The 17,843-nt window shown below is 43.7% G+C and overlaps 1 protein-coding gene and 2 pseudogenes across 9 annotated transcripts in view; 2 read left to right on the top strand and 1 right to left on the bottom strand.

The window, feature by feature from the left end:
• Positions 1-735: 735 nt before the first annotated feature.
• Positions 736-11,857, top strand: LOC310829432 (galactoside alpha-(1,2)-fucosyltransferase 2 pseudogene; annotated as a pseudogene). The gene is made up of 3 exons (XR_014568598.1): positions 736-913; positions 7,952-8,055; positions 10,235-11,857. The product of XR_014568598.1 is annotated as a galactoside alpha-(1,2)-fucosyltransferase 2 pseudogene (transcript).
• Positions 2,778-3,719, top strand: LOC310830906 (galactoside alpha-(1,2)-fucosyltransferase 2 pseudogene; annotated as a pseudogene). The gene has a single exon. The product of its transcript is annotated as a galactoside alpha-(1,2)-fucosyltransferase 2 pseudogene (transcript).
• Positions 11,858-14,406: 2,549 nt separating the features above from the next.
• LOC310829429 (leukocyte immunoglobulin-like receptor subfamily A member 2) overlaps positions 14,407-17,843 on the bottom strand; it is a 50,436-nt gene continuing 46,999 nt past the window's right edge. For 6 of the 7 annotated variants that reach the window (XM_083707846.1, XM_083707844.1, XM_083707848.1 and 3 more), the window contains 2 exons: positions 16,397-16,584; positions 14,407-14,873 (listed from right to left, as the gene is read on the bottom strand). In XM_083707846.1, coding sequence (XP_083563972.1) covers positions 16,427-16,584 — 158 coding nt within the window. In that variant the 3' untranslated portion in view covers positions 14,407-14,873; positions 16,397-16,426. The remainder of the gene's footprint in view (positions 14,874-16,396; positions 16,585-17,843) is intronic. The other variant, XM_083707845.1, reaches the window with a different exon arrangement.

The following is a 17,843-nucleotide window of genomic DNA, read 5'->3' as shown; positions in this document are numbered from 1 at the left end:
TTGTTGTGGGGGAGGAAGGGAAGGAGAATGTTAGCCGCTTTGAGACTCCTTAAAGGGAGTGAAAGGCGGGGTATCAAATCCAAACTCTTCTTCTTCTTCACTAGTGTGCTTTCGAACTGCTAGGTTGGCAGGAGCTGGGACAGAGCAACGGGAGCTGACACCATCCTGCAGATTCGAACCACTGACCTTCTGGTTTAGACCACAGTGGTTTAGACCACAGAGCCATATGAACATGAGAAGTGAGTGCCCTGATAAGGCTGCTAAGCAATGGCAACAGATTTGGGAGATACAGGAGCAAGAACAGCAGCTTCACCCTTCAACTTCCTCTTCTACTTTTAATCGATTCACTAAATCATTTTTGCGTAGACTTGCTGAAACAAACAAAAATTACAATGTGATAACTATATCCCTGAAATCTTCAGCTGTGTCGTGGAGATCAGAAAACAAGATAATCTTCTGAAACACACCAGAGGCATTACTTCGTGGCTGACATTTATTATGAATTATTCTAAGTAGAGAACCCCTTTTGGACTGTTGGTCTGAAAAGGAAAAGGAATGAATTTGAGACATTTGTGTCTGAAGATTGGGAAAACATCACTTAACAGAAAGCAGAACAGTTGGATATCACCCTAGCGGGAATGTTCTGAATAATTTCTTTTATGTATCTAACAGATGGAAAATCAGAAATTCCCTTTTATTCTCCTTCCTTTGGCTTTCTTTCTTCCTTTCTTCTCTTTGTTTTTTTCTTTTCCCCTTTTGGTGTCCTCTGCTCTGGGTCATTATTGGGGTCCAAGGATTAGACACACATGGTTGGTGGAAGGGCCTTGAGTGAGTGGCAGGGAAGGGAAATCTCCCAGGGTGAGAGACTGGGAGAAGAAGGAAAAACTCTCAGGAGGAGAGCCCACCACTTTCTGTGTGTGACTAGGGTTAAAAACTAACTTTGAGAGAGGACTCTGCATTTTCTTTTCTTTTCCCTGTTTTTGTTTTTATCTAGAATAATTTCTTTTATCCTATTGTATTATGAAAAAGCTTCAATAAAATCTTCAGAAAAAGCACAAAGCTAGCTTTGGACAAAGAGACTTGTACATTGTTTCTGCACTTTAGATATGCTGCTGCAGGTTTTCCTCCCGTTAATTTTTCTGGAGGCTGTTATTAAGTATGTTTTATGTTTTATAATTGCACCTGAGCTGTGTTGGGTTTTTGTTTTCTTTGTAAGCACTTTGAGTTGTTCTGGCAAGAAAACTGATCAATACATTTAATCAATAATAATTCATATTTGCATGAGTTAAAGAATTAGTTGCTGGGATGACAAAGTATATAATTCAACATTGCTGTTTGATATGTATTATGTACTATTATGTATCACTATGCATTTATTCTAAATTGTATTTATATAACTCTTAATTTTTTGAATTCAATGACTATTATATGTTGACATATATGGTTAATTATGTTCTATGCTTTAAACTGTCCTGCGGTCTATTGAAGCAGGATGGTGTACGTGTGTGTTTGTGTGTGTATATAAATAGATGAGTGAATATATGGACTTCTTTCTTTCTTTTTGCTTAAATTTCATACAAAAACACCCGAGCAGGGAGTTATGAGGAGGTCTGAAGTCCAATCCTTTTATGTCACATTATGACCTGCATGGGTTTCATGAAGAGTCGGTACAGAAGTCAACCCACTTGAAAAATTGTGTTAACATCAGTCAGTGTAAAACAGTTACCCACAGCGCTTCCTTATACCATTGCAGTATCCAGGGAGCGCAACTCCCAGAGAAAACAAAGCTTGACTCTTCCTGAATTCTGACCTGATAGAACATCTTTGGAGAATCACTGCAGGTTAGTTCTCCAATTTAATCCTTCAATTATCAGCAGCTGAGAGATAGTGCTGGGTGATCTCTTTGCTGTGTGTGTGTGTGTGTGTGTGTGTGTGTGAGAGAGAGAGAGAGAGAGAGAGAGAGAGAGAGAGGACCAAAAGGAAGGCAAGTCTAGGTGCGAGAGAAGTTGAACAATGGAGAGAATGGAGTGTTGTTTGGCAGGTGAAGCTGAGAGACAGAGACATCACATTTCCAACCAATAAATTGCACACCCAGGCACTGCAGTTGTATTTCCAACCAATAAATTGCACAGTCCAGGCACTGCAGTTGTTCCTCCTAGCCTCTAAGGCTGGAATTCTAAATACATGTCCTTCTAGGGGGCCACATATTAACAAGATATGAATTAACATCACCCAGTAAGTAAGAGGGCTAAATGACTAGGAAGAAAGAGGGAATGTGCAGATCTCAGTCTAAATTATTTCACTTCTTCTCGTTCTCTGGTACATGCATGCCATGATGACTACACCATGTCAGATCAGTAAAATAGTGTGGTTGCCAAAAAAAAGGTATTGTTATCACTTTCTCCAAAAACAAATTTTGACTTGAAATAGAACCAAGATGTAAGTTTCATTGAAGTCAATAGAATTTGCTTCCACATAGAGATGTATCATATGAAGTGTGGCAACACAGTCCAAGTCATCACTGACATATATCAATGGCTGTGATCTGCGTGTAGATACCACCTGTCTTTTCACTCTACTTTAGGTGTTCCTATTGTGCAGCTATGGATCTCCCACAAAGATGTTCCTTCAGCCAACCTGCCCTCTTATTCTTCCTCTACTTCTGTGGCCTCCTGTCCCTCTCTACATTATTGCATCTGTATGACAAGATGCCATATCAGCGGTGGAGGATCAGCGTCAAGAATGCATCTAATTTCCCAGGGAGGGGACAACCTGCTTCCCTCATTAACACCAACACTGCCTGTAATTCTTCCAGGTCATCCTCTAAGATCATAGATAGTGGCATGTGGACAGTGAAATCTGATGGCCGTTTGGGAAACCAGATGGGGCAATATGCCACCCTCTATGCCTTAGCCAAGATGAATGGACATCAAGCCTGTATTTATCCCGCCATGCACCAGTACCTCTCACCAACGTTCCAAATCACTTTGCCTGTGATCAATGCTGAGGTAGATAAAAAGATCCGCTGGAAGAACTTCCCTCTGTGAAGTTGGATGTCGGAGAGTTATAAACACATCAAAGGCAAGTACGTCCGGCTGACGGGCTACCCATGGTCTTACACTTTTTATCACCATATCCGCCAAGAGATACTTCAGCAGTTCTCCTTCCATGACCACATCAAAGAAGAAGCCAATCAATATCTTCAGGAGCTACAGGGGCAGCGCCAGGAGGTGACATATGTTGGAGTGCATGTCCGCAGAGGGGATTATGTCCATTTGATGCCCAAGATCTGGAAAGGTGTGGAGGCTGACAGAGGCTATTTGGAGAAAGCCATGAACTATTTCAGAGAGAAGTACCCCAGTCCCATCTTTGTGGTGACCAGCAATGGGATGGAGTGGTGCAAGGAAAACATCAATATCTCCAGGGGGGATGTGTATTTTTCTGGGGATGGGCGTGAGTCCTCTCCAGGGAGGGATTTTGCTCTCCTTGCTCATTGCAACCACACAATAATGACAATTGGCACTTTTGGCCGCTGGGCTGGCTACCTAGCTGGTGGGGAGACTGTCTACTTGGCCAACTACACCCTCCCAGACTCTCGCTACCTTAAGGTCTTCAATCTCTCAACACTGTTTTTACCTGAATGGATTGGGATTCCAGCAGACCTCTCCCCTCTGCTAGCCAAGAAACCTTCTCAAGTCCAGAAGCCAGAAGCTTGAGCAGATAGCTGCTGATTCATGTCTAATTAGATACACTGTGTTTTGGCATTTGGCTAAATACTGTAGGTGAATACTGAAGAGCAGTGCTGGATTCACGTATAAACTAAACAAACTATAACTTAGTGCTACAATCTCTTGGGGCCCCCAAAAAAATTAAATGGAAAAAAACCCTGGATGTACATTTCCAAAATATAGAATAAAAAACAAATAAAATAAAACCTACATGCAGCAACAGTGTATTGTGTTGTGTAGGCTCCTCTTTGTTATGTGGAAATGGCTATAGATATCTATTAGATCCATAAAATCCTTATAGCATACATTGAACACAAAAAAGAGTGGCAATTTGTTGTTGACAAAGGACAGCTGGACATATAAAGGGCCCCATTACCTTCAGTAGCTTAGGGCCTCATCAAATGTAAATCCAGCCCTGCTGAAGAGTTCCCTGGGAAGTTATGCAAGCCCTATTAAAATTATATTAAAATTATATTTTAATTAGGAGTTTTATTACAAAGAAGTAGCAGCAAGTTTTAAAATAAAACAATAACAAACAGGCGCACAACTCTATTTGAGGCATTGTCAAAAAGACAATAATCTCTAGAACAGTGGTCTTCATCCAGTCCATACCCAGAACAAGGGACTCACTTCTACAGTTTCACTTTTAATTTAAAATTAATAGCACTAGGATATACCACATATCACACACAGGGATATTGGCATGATGTTTTTCCAATACAAGTGAATCAATATTTCATGTATTATTGGTCAAACTTTTGAAGCCTTTCAGTGGTTGCATCCTCGCTTTGATTTCTGGGACCATTTACCTTGTGAGGACAAGTGACCATCACAATTAGCTTTGCATTTCCTTATCTAAAAAATCCTTTCTGTCATTTTCTCACTTTCCATAACTTTCAGTACCTGCTTTCTATTTTTGTCATCTGTTCGTGCTTTTTTCTCCAACTCTCTTCCTGCAGTTCTTTTGCCCTCCATCCTGACTTTCTTCTTCCGCTTTCTCAGCCTTTTTTCCGTTGCCACTTACTCTCATCTCACCATCTTGAACAGTCCTTCGTATCACAAGCCATCTGCCTGTTTCCTTTTTAAAAAAACCACATACAGAAATTAGGAGAACCAAACTAGGACTGGAAATGTGAGAACCCAAAATTTCCAGATTTGCCCATCCCTAGTGATAAACTGGGAACAGCAGTTGGATTTTATTGCTTTGTAAAGTTCAAATTTCCCATTTTAACCAGGCAGACTCTCCCAGGTGTTAGTGTACAAACATTGTTTTATGATCAGCTAGCTAGTACCCTGATAAGGCTGCTAAGCAATGGCAACAGATTTGGGAGATACAGGAGCAAGAACAGCTGCTACACCCTTCAATTTCCTCTTCTACTTTTAACCGATTCACTAAATCATTTCAGCGTAGACTTGCTGAAACAAACAAAAAATTACAATGTGATAACTATATCCCTGAAATCTTCAGCTGTGTTGCAGAGATCAGAAAACAAGATAATAATCTGAAATATACACCAGAGGCATTACTTCATGGCTAACTTTTATTATGAATTATTCTAATTAGAGAACCTCTTTTGGACTGTTTGTGTGAAAAGGAAAAGGAATGAATTTGAGACATTTGTGTCTGAAGATTGGGAAAACATTACTTAACAGAAAGCAGAACAGTTGGATATCACCCTAGCAGGAATGTTCTGAATAATTTCTTTTATGTAAATGACAGACGGAAAATCAGAAATCCCCCTTTCTTCTCCTTTTCTTTGTTTCTCCCCCTTTCTTCTCCCCCCCATTGGTGTCCTCTGCTGTGGGTCATTACTGGGGTCCAATGATTAGACACACATGGTTGGTGCAAGGACCTTGAATGAGAGACTGGGATCTGGCCTGCAAGGGTCCTGAACCCGGCACGCCCAGCCATTGCAGAACCCGCCGCTGTCTAACATGGAAAGGGCCAATTTGAGCACCGCACAGCAGCGTAGCGTGGGTTGTCAGCACCCGGGGCAAGGCAAGTAATTTGCGCCCCCTAACCCCTAACCTGCCGCTGCTGCCAGCTTCTTCTTGCTGCTGCCTGGTCTGGTCTGGTGTGGTTCTCTCCCGCACTTAGTACTGTGCTGGGCAGCCGCTGCACTGTCCCTCCCCCAGATAGTCCCTCACTCTCTCTCCGCACCGCACGCCTGGCACCCACCCCCTCCACAGTGGGCGGCGACCCGGTGGCTCGGATTGGATTTGCACAGCCAGCACTGCAGTGAGAGAGAGTGAGTGAGCCAGGTAGGGGCAGAGAGCTGCGAGTGCGAGCGCCCCCCCAGATGTTGTGCCCGGTGCAGCCGGCCCCCCTGCACCCCCCACACTACGCCACTGGCGCCGCAATGAGTCTGATGGGCTTCAACGCTGACCAATAGGGCGCCTCCTGGGAGGGTCGCTCTTGGACTCCTCCTCGCGCTCACCGCCAGTGGTTGTGTGCTGCGTTCCGGCGGGTGAGCGATTTTCAGCATTCCCCACCCCCCAACAATCAAGTGGCCAATCGCCGCTTTCAGCATTGGCTGCTTGATTGTTTGGGGGGAGGGATTCTGAAATTCGCTCACCCACCAGAACGCAACACACAACCACTCGTGCCACCGAATGGGGAATGGGAAGGCCATTGTGGCGTTCATACAGAGCCCCCGGTCATTTCACAGACTATTGACCTGTACACCACTACAGTGGTACCTCGGGTTAAGTACTTAATTCATTCCGGAGGTCCGTTCTTAACCTGAAACTGTTCTGAACCTGAAGCACCACTTTAGCTAATGGGGCCTCCTGTTGCCACCGCGCAGCCGGAGCCTGATTTCTGTTCTCATCCTGAAGCAAAGTTCCTAACCTGAAGCACTATTTCTGGGTTAGCGGAGTGTGTAACCTGAAGCGTATGTAACCCGAGGTACCACTGTACTTTATTCTTCCACTGCCACCAATTTTGTGGGGGAAAACCCAGGGTTCCTGGTGAAGTATTGAGTCTCAGTCAGGTAGAGTTAACAATGAAGATTAAAGTTGATTTCAAACACAAACAAGTTTTAAAATATATTCGAAACGCTGTCACTCTATTCCCTCTCAGTCTTGTCCCTGTCTCTAACTCACTCTGACTCCTCTACCTCCTCGCTCCCCAAAGAACCAACCAACTAACTGTTTAAACCTCTGGCTGAGCCTCAAAATCAGGTAGGCTCCACTTCCGGGCTTTCTTATTGGTCAACCTATTAACCCTTTCTCTCTCTCAATACAAATGTATCCCCAAAGAATGGGCAAACGCCACAGCCACAAACCATCAAAAGTGGGTGAGTTAAATCTTCGTTCACATCTTTTTAAAACTATAGTCCAGCCCCCAGCAATGTACAGGGACAGTGAACTGCCCCCCTGTTCAAAAACGTTGAGGATCCTTCTCCTTCTCCTTCCTTCTCCTTCCTTTCTTTATGTATGCAACAACGGCAGCAAGGATACTCATCGCAAAGAACTGGAAAACTCAAGATCTACCCACGCTGGAAGAATGGCAGATGCAGCTGATGGACTATATGCAGCTGGCGGAAATGACTGGCAGAATTCGAGACCTGGGAGAAGAAAGGATTGAAGAAGACTGGAAGAAATTTAAGATTTATTTACAAAATTATTGTAATTTGATGGAATGCTAAGAAGGATGCTTGATTATAAACAATTGGCCATCACTAAATTAGATGAGTATTATTAGACTATATTGTAATGATTGGTTATAAGATTACAAATAAGATGGTAATTTGCTTGAAAAATTTTATGAACAATGTAAGTGCGAGCGGATGACGCGAGGAAGTCCAAAGATGTTATGAAATTTTGTAAAGACACAAACAATGCTGTTTTTCATTTTTGTATCTCTTTTATTAAAAAAACCTAATAAAAATTTTGAAAAAAAAAAAAACGTTGAGGATCTCTGGTTTATTATGTTCTATGCTTTAAACTGTCCTGCGGTCTATAGAAGCAGGATGGTGTAGGTGTGTGTTTGTGTGTATGTATAAATAGATGAGTGAATATATGGACTTCTTTCTTTTTTTGCTTAATTTGCATACAGAAAACACCCGAGCAGGAAGTCATGAGGAGTTCTGAAGTCCAATCGCACATTATGCATGGGTTTCATGATGAGTCTGTACAGAAGTCAAACTCACTTGTAAAAATTATGTTAACAGCAGTCAGTGTAAAGCAGTTACCCATGGCCCTTCCTTAGACTATTGCAGTATCCAGGGAGTGCGACTCCCAATCCCACAAACAGGCAGAGAAAACAAAGCTTGACTTTTCCTGAATTCTGACCTGATAGAACATCTTTGGAGAATCACTGCAGGTTAGTTCTCCAATTTAATCCTTCAATTATCAGCAGCTGAGAGATAGTGCTGGGTGATCTCTTTGCTGTGTGTGTGTGTGTGTGTGTGTGTGTGAGAGAGAGAGAGAGAGAGAGAGAGAGAGAGAGAGAGGGAGAGAGAGAGAGAGAGAGGGAGAGAAGACCAAAAGGAAGGAAAGTCTAGGTGTGAGAGAAGTTGAACAATGAAGAGAATGGAGTGTTGTTTGGCAGGTGAAGCTGAGAGACAGAGACATCACATTTCCATCCAATAAATTGCACCCCCAAAGTCCAGCCATTGCAGTTGTTCCTCCTAGCCTCTAAGGCTGGAATTCTAAATACGTATCGTTCTAGGGGGCTAAATATTAACTATAGTGGAACATCTACTTACAACCATAATCTGTTCCGGAGGTCAGGTCATAACTAGAAATGTACAGAAGTAGAGGCACACTTTTCCCTAGAAAGTAATGGAAAAGTGAATTGATCCGTTCTAGACGATGTAAAACACCCCCTAAAACGGCAGTTGGGGGTGGAGCAAGGGTCAGTAAAGGGCTGGTTCACTTTGGCCAGGGTCACGGTCACTTTTTTTCTTGCCAGGCCAGGTTCTTCTTTGGACTTCCTCAGGTTAGTTCCTCAGTGGGGTTTGGGGCTGCAGTGCGCCCTGCTGTGCCCCTTGCAGGCAGCACCTCTTCCAAAGCTTTGTGGGTGGGATGGGGGCCCTCTGCCTGGCAGCAGAGGCCTCCGCGCTGCTCCGCAGCCAGCCAGGTGAGCTCTGGGCTGTTGGCAAGGCCTCTGCTCGTATCTAGAGGAAAGTTCATAAGTCGAAGCACCGACTGAAGGTCGTAACTGGAATCGTACATAAGTAGAGCTGTACATAAGTCGAGGTTCCACTGTAGATATGAATTAATAATGCCCTGTAAGGAGGATGGCTAAATGAGTAGGAAGAAAGAGGGAACGTGCGGATCTCAGTCTAAATTATTTTACTTCTTGTTTTCTGGTACATGCATGCCATGATGACTACACCATTTTACGAATTAGACCCTCTGTTAGACAGGGGCATCGACTTACCCCCCGCATTGAGAGGGCCTGGCATCACATGACCCATCCTGCCCCCCCCTGGCATGTCAACACTCCCCCTGTGGTGATGGGGGGCCTCCCACCCAATGGGCCAGTGCTCACCCATCAGAAACGGGCAGCACAGAGGATGAAAATCACCCTCTGCATGTCCCTGTGATGGCCTGGGACTCGGGCTCGGATTCGGAGCCAGGGGAGTCTCAGTTTGCACCGTATCCTTTGCCTCAGGCATCATCTGAACCAAGTCTGGGGCCTGACCCTGAAGAGTTCCAGTCTGCACAGGTTCCCCTGCAACAAACACCAGCTGGGCCAAGTCAGGGGCCTGAGCCTGTCCAGGCTCCAGATGCGGGGATTACCTCATTGCCTTCAGCTAGGCCATCACTTAAAGCTGCTCCACTACCAGTTGGGTCAGAGGAGGCTGAGGCAGCCCCTGGGTCTAGTAACCCACCAACATCTCCCGAGCTGCAGAGACTAAGGTCTGAGAGAAGGAGAGACCTGAGTACTCGCAGGAGGAGTGCTCGCCTTTGGGCAAAACAGGGAGGTGAGTCGCCAGGGGATCAGGACCGGCCGTTACTCCTACAAAGATAAAAGGCTGTCGGACCCCGCCCCAGGTTGCGGGGGCAACATGCCAGATCCTGCCTGAGATGCTGTACCTGTCCTTGCCTGGTTTCCTGCCTCGTGTCCTGCCTTGGCCCTGTCGGACTGATGCCTAGTGGAACCTTCAGATTCTGGACCGCTCCTGGACCATGCTTCACAGGTTACCCCCGGGCTGAGCAGAGTCCCACCCCCACCCAACATGCCAGCACTTGCCTGGGGGCGGCAGGGGATGGGGAACCTCTCAATGAGGGGGGACAAGTCGGAGCCCCTCTCCTGCCTCTAACAGAAGCAGAGAGGGTCAGATCAGTAAAATGGTGTAGTTGCCAAAAGAAACTTTGACTTCAAATAGAACAAAGATGTAAGTTTCATTGAAGTCAATAGGATTTGCTTCCACATAGAGATGTATCATATGAAGTGTGGCAGCACAGTCCAAGTCATCACTGACATATATCAGTGGTTGTGATCTGTGTGTGGATACCACCTGTCTTTTCACTCCACTTTGCTCTTCCTTTAGGTGTTCCTATTGTGCAGCTATGCATCTCCCACAAAGATGTTCCTTCAGCCAATGTGTCATCTTATTCTTCCTCTACCTTTTCGGTCTCCTGTCCCTCTCTACATTATTACATCTGTATGACAAGATGCCATATCAGCTGCGGAGGATCAGCTTCAAGAATGCATCCAATTTCCCAGAGATAGGAAATTCATCCAGGTTATCCTGTAAGATAACAGATAGTGGTATATGGACAGTGAAATCTGATGGCCGTTTGGGAAACCAGATGGGGGAATATGCCACCCTCTATGCCTTATCCAAGATGAATGGACATCAAGCCTGTATTTATCCCGCCATGCACCAGTACCTCTCACCACTGTTCCGAATCACTTTACCAGTGCTCCATGCTGAATTGGACAAAAAGATCCGCTGGAAGAACTTCCCTCTGCGAAGTTGGATGTCAGAGGATTATAAACACATCAAAGGCAAGTACGTCCGGCTGACGGGCTACCCATGGTCTTACACCTTTTATCACCATATCCGCCCAGAGATACTTCAGCAGTTCTCCTTCCATGACCACATCAAGGAAGAAGCCAATCAATATCTTCAGAAGCTACGGGGGCAGCGCCAGGAGGTGACATATGTTGGAGTACATGTCCGCAGAGGGGATTATGTCCATGTGATGCCCAGCTGGAAAGGTGTGGTGGCTGACAGAGGCTATTTGGAGAAAGCCATGAACTATTTCAGAGAGAAGTACCCCAGTCCCATCTTTGTGGTGACCAGCAATGGGATGGAGTGGTGCAAGGAGAACATCAATGCCTCCAGGGGGGATGTTTATTTTTCTGGGGATGGGCGTGAGTCCTCTCCAGGGAGGGATTTTGCTCTCCTTGCTCATTGCAACCACACAATAATGACAATTGGCACTTTTGGCCGCTGGGCCGGCTACCTGGCTGGTGGGGAGACCGTCTACTTGGCCAACTACACCCTCCCAGACTCTCACTATCTTAAGGCCTTCAATCTCTCAACACTGTTTTTACCTGAATGGATTGGGATTCCAGCAGACCTCTCCCCTCTGCTAGCCAAGAAACCTTCTCTTTTTTCTTTTTTAAATATTTTTTATTGATCAATTTCCACATAAGTCCAGAAGCCAGAAGTTTGCGCAGATTTTTGCTAATTCATGTCTAATTAGATACTTGCATTGAGTGATTGCACTGAGATATTATTATTATTATTATTATTATTATTATTATTATTATTATTAACCTATACCCTACCCATCTGGCCAGGCCTCCCCAACCACTCTAGGCAGGTTCCAACAGAATACTAAAAACACAATGAAACACCAAACATTAAAAACTTCCCTAAACAGGGCTGCCTTCAGATGTCTACTAAAAGTCAGATAGTTGTTTATTTCCTTGTGTTTGAACTTTCAGGTTAAATTTTTGCTTCAAGGTGGGTTCAGGCATTTGGCTAAATACTGTAGGCGAATACTGAAGAGTTCCCTGGGAAGTTATGTGAGCCCTATTAAAATTATATTAAAATAATGTTTTAATTAGGTGTTTTATTATGAAGAAGTAGCAGCAAGTTGTAAGATAAAACAACAACAACAACAACCAGGCACACAACTCTACTTGAGGGGTTGTCAAAGAGACAATAGTCTCTAGAACAGTGGTCTTCACCCAGTCCAGACCCAGAACAAGGGACAGTTTCACTTTTAAGTTAAAATAAATAGCACTAGGATATACCACATATCACACACAGGGATACTGGCATGATTTCCACCCCAATACAAGTCAACCAATATTTCATGTATTATCAAACTTTTGAAGCCTTTCAGTGGTTGCATCCTCGCTTTGATTTCTGGGACCATTTCTTTTGTGAGGGTAAGTGACCATCACCATTAGCTTTGCATTTTCTTATCTAAAAAATAATTTCTGTCATTTCCTCACTTTCTATAACTTTCAGTACCTCCTTTCTATCTTTGTCACCTCCAGGTGCTTTTTTCTCCAACTCTCTTCCTGCAGTTCTTTTGCCCTCTATCCTGACTTTGTTCTTCCACTTTCTCAGCCTTTTTTCCGTTGCCACTTACTCTCATCTCACCATCTTGAACAGTCCTTCGTATCACAAACCATCTGCCTGTTGCCTTTTTAAAAAACCACATACAGAAATTTGGAGAACCAAACTAAGACTGGAAATGTGAGAAAATTTCCAGATTTGCCCATCCCTAGTGAAAAGCAGTTGGATTTTACTGCATTGTAAAGTTCAGATTTAAAGACTCATTTCCTATTTGACCAAGCAGACTCTCCCATTTGTTAGTGTGCCAACATTGCTTTATGATCAGCTAGCAGTGACTGGTTGTAATTTTAATAGGCAGCAGGGACATCACACTTCTCACTTCCGTTGGTAGGAGATGCAATTGCTCACAAACAGTCCCCCATCCAAGTTGCTATTTTGATTATTTTCTTGTTTTCCTTTCAGCATTGCAATCCCCAGATGGTAACACCTGGATTACCCCAAACCTACAGGTCTTTCTTGTAGTGACCTCTTAAAGGATGTCCTTGAGTCAGGATCACTTGTCAAAGGGTCTCACATCCCCTGGATCCAAGCATATAATTGCAATTCAAACTTCCCACAAAGTTCTCTGAGCAGGAACTTTGTTGTTGTTTAGTCGTGTCCGACTCATCATGACCCCATGGACCAGAGCACGCCAGGCACTCCTGTCTTCCACTGCCTCCCGCAGTTTGGTCAAACTCATGTTCGTAGCTTCGAGAACACTGTTCAACCATCTCATCCTCTGTCATCCCCTTCTCATTGTGCCCTCCATCTTTCCCAACATCAGGGTCTTTTCCAGGGAGTCTTCCCTTCTCATGAGGTGGCCAAAGTATTGGAGCCTCAGCTTCACGATCTGTTCTTCCAGTGAGCACTCAGGGCTGATTTCCTTAAGAATGGATGTGTTTGATCTTCTTGCAGTCCATGGGACTCTCAAGAGTCTCCTCCAGCACCACAGTTCAAAAGCATCAATTCTTCGGTGATCAGCCTTCTTTATGGTCCAGCTCTCACTTCCATACATCACTACTGGGAAAACCATAGCTTTAACTATATCGACTATACAGACTATATGGAGCAGGAACTACTAACCTCTAAAGCCAGTAGCACCAGATCTTTTGGGCGAGTTGTCTGAATTAACACAGCAGCACCTCATACTTGTCAATTCTTCCATAGGTCCCCAACAAAGAAGGTGGGAATCACTCAAGGCCATTCTCATGTGCCCAAGGTTATGATGAAATCCAAATCAGAGCACTGTGCCCTTTCAAACTGTCAGCAATATCAAAAGCAACACGATGGCCAGAAACAATTACAATTACAAGGGTTGGGTGGTTTACCCTTTCAAACTGTGGCAGCTTCACTTGAGGGCAGGAGCCCTGGAAACTGATTGTAAAGCACAGAAACATCTCCCATGTTATAGGAAAGTCTAGGCTGCTTAAATTGCCCCTTCCAGTCTAAATGCAGCAGATGGCTTGGGCTCCCTATGAATGCTTCATGCTGATAAATGTATAGAAACATTAAAAATAAATAAATCAACATTTCCATGTGAAACAAAAACTGAGTTACGAAGAGTATTATCTCAAGATCCTGCTGTTGTCCTGCTTGGGGCATGGGGCGTGGCATGAATACCTGTTCCCCAGCCAGGTATTTCTCAGTTATTTTCTATAGGTAGCTCTCACCCATAGAAAGATAGAAAGAGTGGTCCTAGAGGATTGTGTGAGACTCTAACCAAGTGAGCTCCTCAGTGTCTTATTCATTCTAGCTTGATTCAAAAGGACATGATAAAGGAAGTATTTTATTTGGTTGTTTGTATTGTTGTATGTTATGCTCACTGTATGTTATGTTCACGTTTAATGAGGGAGGATTTGTGTAATGGGGGGTTGGGGAGTTTGTGTTATGTTGTAAATAAAATTCCAATAAAAATTTAAAATTAAAATCAAAAGGAAATGGAGCCTTGTAAACTGAAATATTAGCTGCCCTGTATAGCGCATGCAGGCAGCAACAAAGAAATCAAAAGGTTCTGACCATATATATGACAAAACTAAGGCCTACAACAGTCCCAAAGCCACAGTTTCTCAGACTATCTACTTTTTTGAGATTATGAAGCAGTGTAAAATATTATACAATGTAATGGACGAAAGAACACAAACTGAGAAGAAAACCCCATCTTTATTATTATTTTTTAAATACAGTTTAAGAATAACACATCTAAAACACAATGGCATCAAATACCGGTAAAAAAAACACCATGACAAAATATAAATCAAACCAAAGAGAATAAACACATGGTGCCTTGAAGAACAGCCCCAATAATTAAAACGTGCTTTTTGTAATGGATCACCTGAAGACTGATGAATTGGGGAAAACCCTCCAATTCATAGGTTGTAGCCAGTGACAAAAAGAAGAAGCTTGCTTATCAGCCTGCTTCATGCAGTGGTGCATCTGGTATGCCTGAGTGTTGAAAAAAGAATAATCTCATATTATTGTTGTATGTCTTGAGAAAATTATCTTGTCATCACGGTGGACTCACGGAGCTATCTTTGCTTGGCTTCTTGGCCAGTGGTTTCAACATCTCTTGTACTTTTGCACATCAAAATCTAAGGGCAATATAAATATCCTGTAAATATAGTGGAAAAGGCATGAGATAACAATAGGTAAAGGGCCCCTGGACTGTTAAGTCCAGTCAAAGGCGACTACGGGGTTGCGGAGCTCATCTCACTTTCAGGCCGAGGGAGCCAGCATTTGTCCACAGTCAGCTTTCTGGGTCATGTGGCCAGCATGACTAAACTGCTTCTGGCACAATGGAACACTGTTATAGAAACCAGAGCGCACGGAAACACAATTTACCTTCCTGCTGCAGCAGTACCTATTTATCTGCTTGCACTGGTGTGCTTTCGAATTGCTAGCTTGGCAGGATCTGGGACCGAGCAACAGGAGGTCACCCCGTTGCGCAGATTTGAACCGCTGACCTTCTGATCGGCAAGCCCAAGAGGCTCAGTGGTTCAGTGGTTTCCCCAACCCGGATTAACTAGACACTGGCATTAAAGGCTGAGCTGTGTGCATAACTTGAGGGGGGACAAGAGGGGGCTAAGCTGCCATTCATTGGGAAGTTTGCCTAAAATCAACACTGGACGGATGGTGTCATTGTTATCCCTACTCCATCTATTCCTGGGGACTTCCTGAGCACAGAAAGGGATAGAGGCACCAGGTTGGATAAGGATAATAGATGGGATACAAAGAGGCTTGTAAGTAGTGTCCATGGGCTTCTGGAAGTCAACCGGTTGGTGTTTTCTTTCTTTGAACATGTGATATCCATGTAATATCAAAAATTGTGTTTGAAAGTCCTTTGGCTTTGGAGGGTGATTGTCCCATAGTCGTGGTAAGGAGTGGTGGCCGATGTGATAAGAGAAACACAAGCTAGCCCACAGCTCCCTTGAATGCATGAAATTATTTGTATGTTTCTTTGAATGTATACCAAGCAAAATAAGGATCAGCCTTCTACTGTATCAGACCTTTAATCTATCCCCCTCTTCTCAACTGTCTTCTCTGACTTGCACCTGTGATTTGCATCCTGGAGCTTTTCACCAGTGATCATTTCAGCAGAGAAGCTAAGGGATGTGACTAAACCTGGACCTTTCTTTCAAAATGAAAAGTATATGAACAGTGGGCAAATGCAAAAAGTCCCTTGAAGATTACATACCCTGCAACATTTCTCTGATGAAAATAGGAACACCCTATTCCATAATAATAATTTTTTTATTATTTATACCCCGCCCACCTGAGTGGGTTGCCCCAGCTACTCTGAGTGACTTTCAACAGATAAAAGCATAATAAAACATTAAACATTAAAGAAAACTTCCTTATACAGAGCTGCCTTCAGATGTCTTCTAAAGGTTGTATAGTTACTTATCTCCTTGACTCAGGGGTTGCCTAATTCTATACCCTCCAACATTTCCCCGATGAAAATAGGGACATCCTAAGGAAAAGCAGGATATTCCAGGATCAAATCAGAAACCGAGATGGTTTCTGTAAATACATGACTGTCCCTGGAAAATAGGGACACTTGGAGGGTCTGGGATTAGGTTCAGACCTAGTTTGGAAAATCAAAGGAACCAGGAAGTGGTGGAAGAGTAATCTCACCTAAAATCCATGCTTCCTCCAGAAGGAGAGTCATCTCACTTTAAGGCCATGTTTCCTTTGGAGCTGCTGGTCTCTGATTATGACATATGTGAGGAAGAAGAGGATCAGACTTCCTACGGCAAATCTAATTATGTTGATCAGGGTATAATCTGGAGGCTCAGAAGTCCCCGGATTGGAGGTGTGAGGACCTGTGCACATAAGCAAATGAACAGGGAGACTTTAATCCACTGATCCCACCAACTGTCTATTCCAACAGACCACAATGTGCAGGATGCATTGCTCTAACATCTGCATACAGAGTTAGTTGTGCAATAGCTTTTATATCCATGCAACCCATACTTCCTGACTGTCCTCGGAAATGCATTAACGACTATACAAAATAAAAAAATCCTTTCCAGGAGCACCTTAGAGATCAACTAAGTTTGTTACTGGTATGAGCTTTCGGGTGCATGCACGCTTCTTCAGATACACTGAAACAGAAGTCACCAGACCCTTATATATAGTGAGAGGGTGGGGAGGGGTATTATTCAGAAGGGTGGTGGGAATGGGTGATTGGCTGATAGGTGTGGCAAACCTGTTAATGACTGTTAACGACTGCAATTGGTCTTACAGGAAAAACCAAGGGGTGAGATGGCTAAAAATAGCTTTATCGTGTGTAATGAGATAAGAATCCAATGTCTCTATGCAGACCAGGTCTCCCCATGGTACTATAGAATATGTGATGCACCTTCAACACTGTTTGTGATGGAAAATAAATTTAAATAAAATAGGCCATAGTCAGCAGCATGTTCAGTGCTTCTGTGGCCCTGATTTCCAGCTGTATATTATGGAATGCCAGCTATGCTCAGTTGACTCAGAAAATATGCACAAGAAGACTCTTAGTATTCACACTCATAATTGTCCAAAACCACAATGCAACCAAAAGGGCATGTGGAAAGGGGTAAAACTGAGCCAAAAAGTCCATACATCAGAGGAAGGGAAGAACATCTACACTGCACTGGTAGTGGGAGCTGCTTCCCATTACCCACTCCCAGATGCAATACTTAAATGTTTACATCCACACCACACATTGAAAGCATTTTGAACATGCATTTAAAGCACATGGCTTTCTCCAAAGAATTCTGGGAACTGTAGTTCACTTCTCAGAGCATCATCAACAAACTACAGCTCTGAGGACTGAGCGTAGCCAGGGAACGTTAAGTGTCAGTTGTGCCCCTTGACAGCTATACAGAAATTTAAAAGGTAAATTTTTATTCTATCAATTTATACTCAAGCAAATACCGTGGTACCTCAGGTTACAGACACTTCAGGTTACTGATGCTTCAGGTTACAGACTCTGCTAACCCAGAAATAGTACCTTGGGTTAAGAACTTTGCTTCAGGAGGAGAACAGAAATCGTGCGGTGGCAATGGGAGGCCCCATTATTCTAATGGATTGAGTCAGACTT

The sequence above is a fragment of the Podarcis gaigeae genome (genome assembly GCF_964106915.1).
Source record: "Podarcis gaigeae genome assembly, chromosome: 13".
NCBI classification, from domain to species: domain Eukaryota; kingdom Metazoa; phylum Chordata; class Lepidosauria; order Squamata; family Lacertidae; genus Podarcis; species Podarcis gaigeae.
Note: the sequence above shows the minus strand (reverse complement) of the source record. Positions and strands in the feature narration are given on the sequence as shown.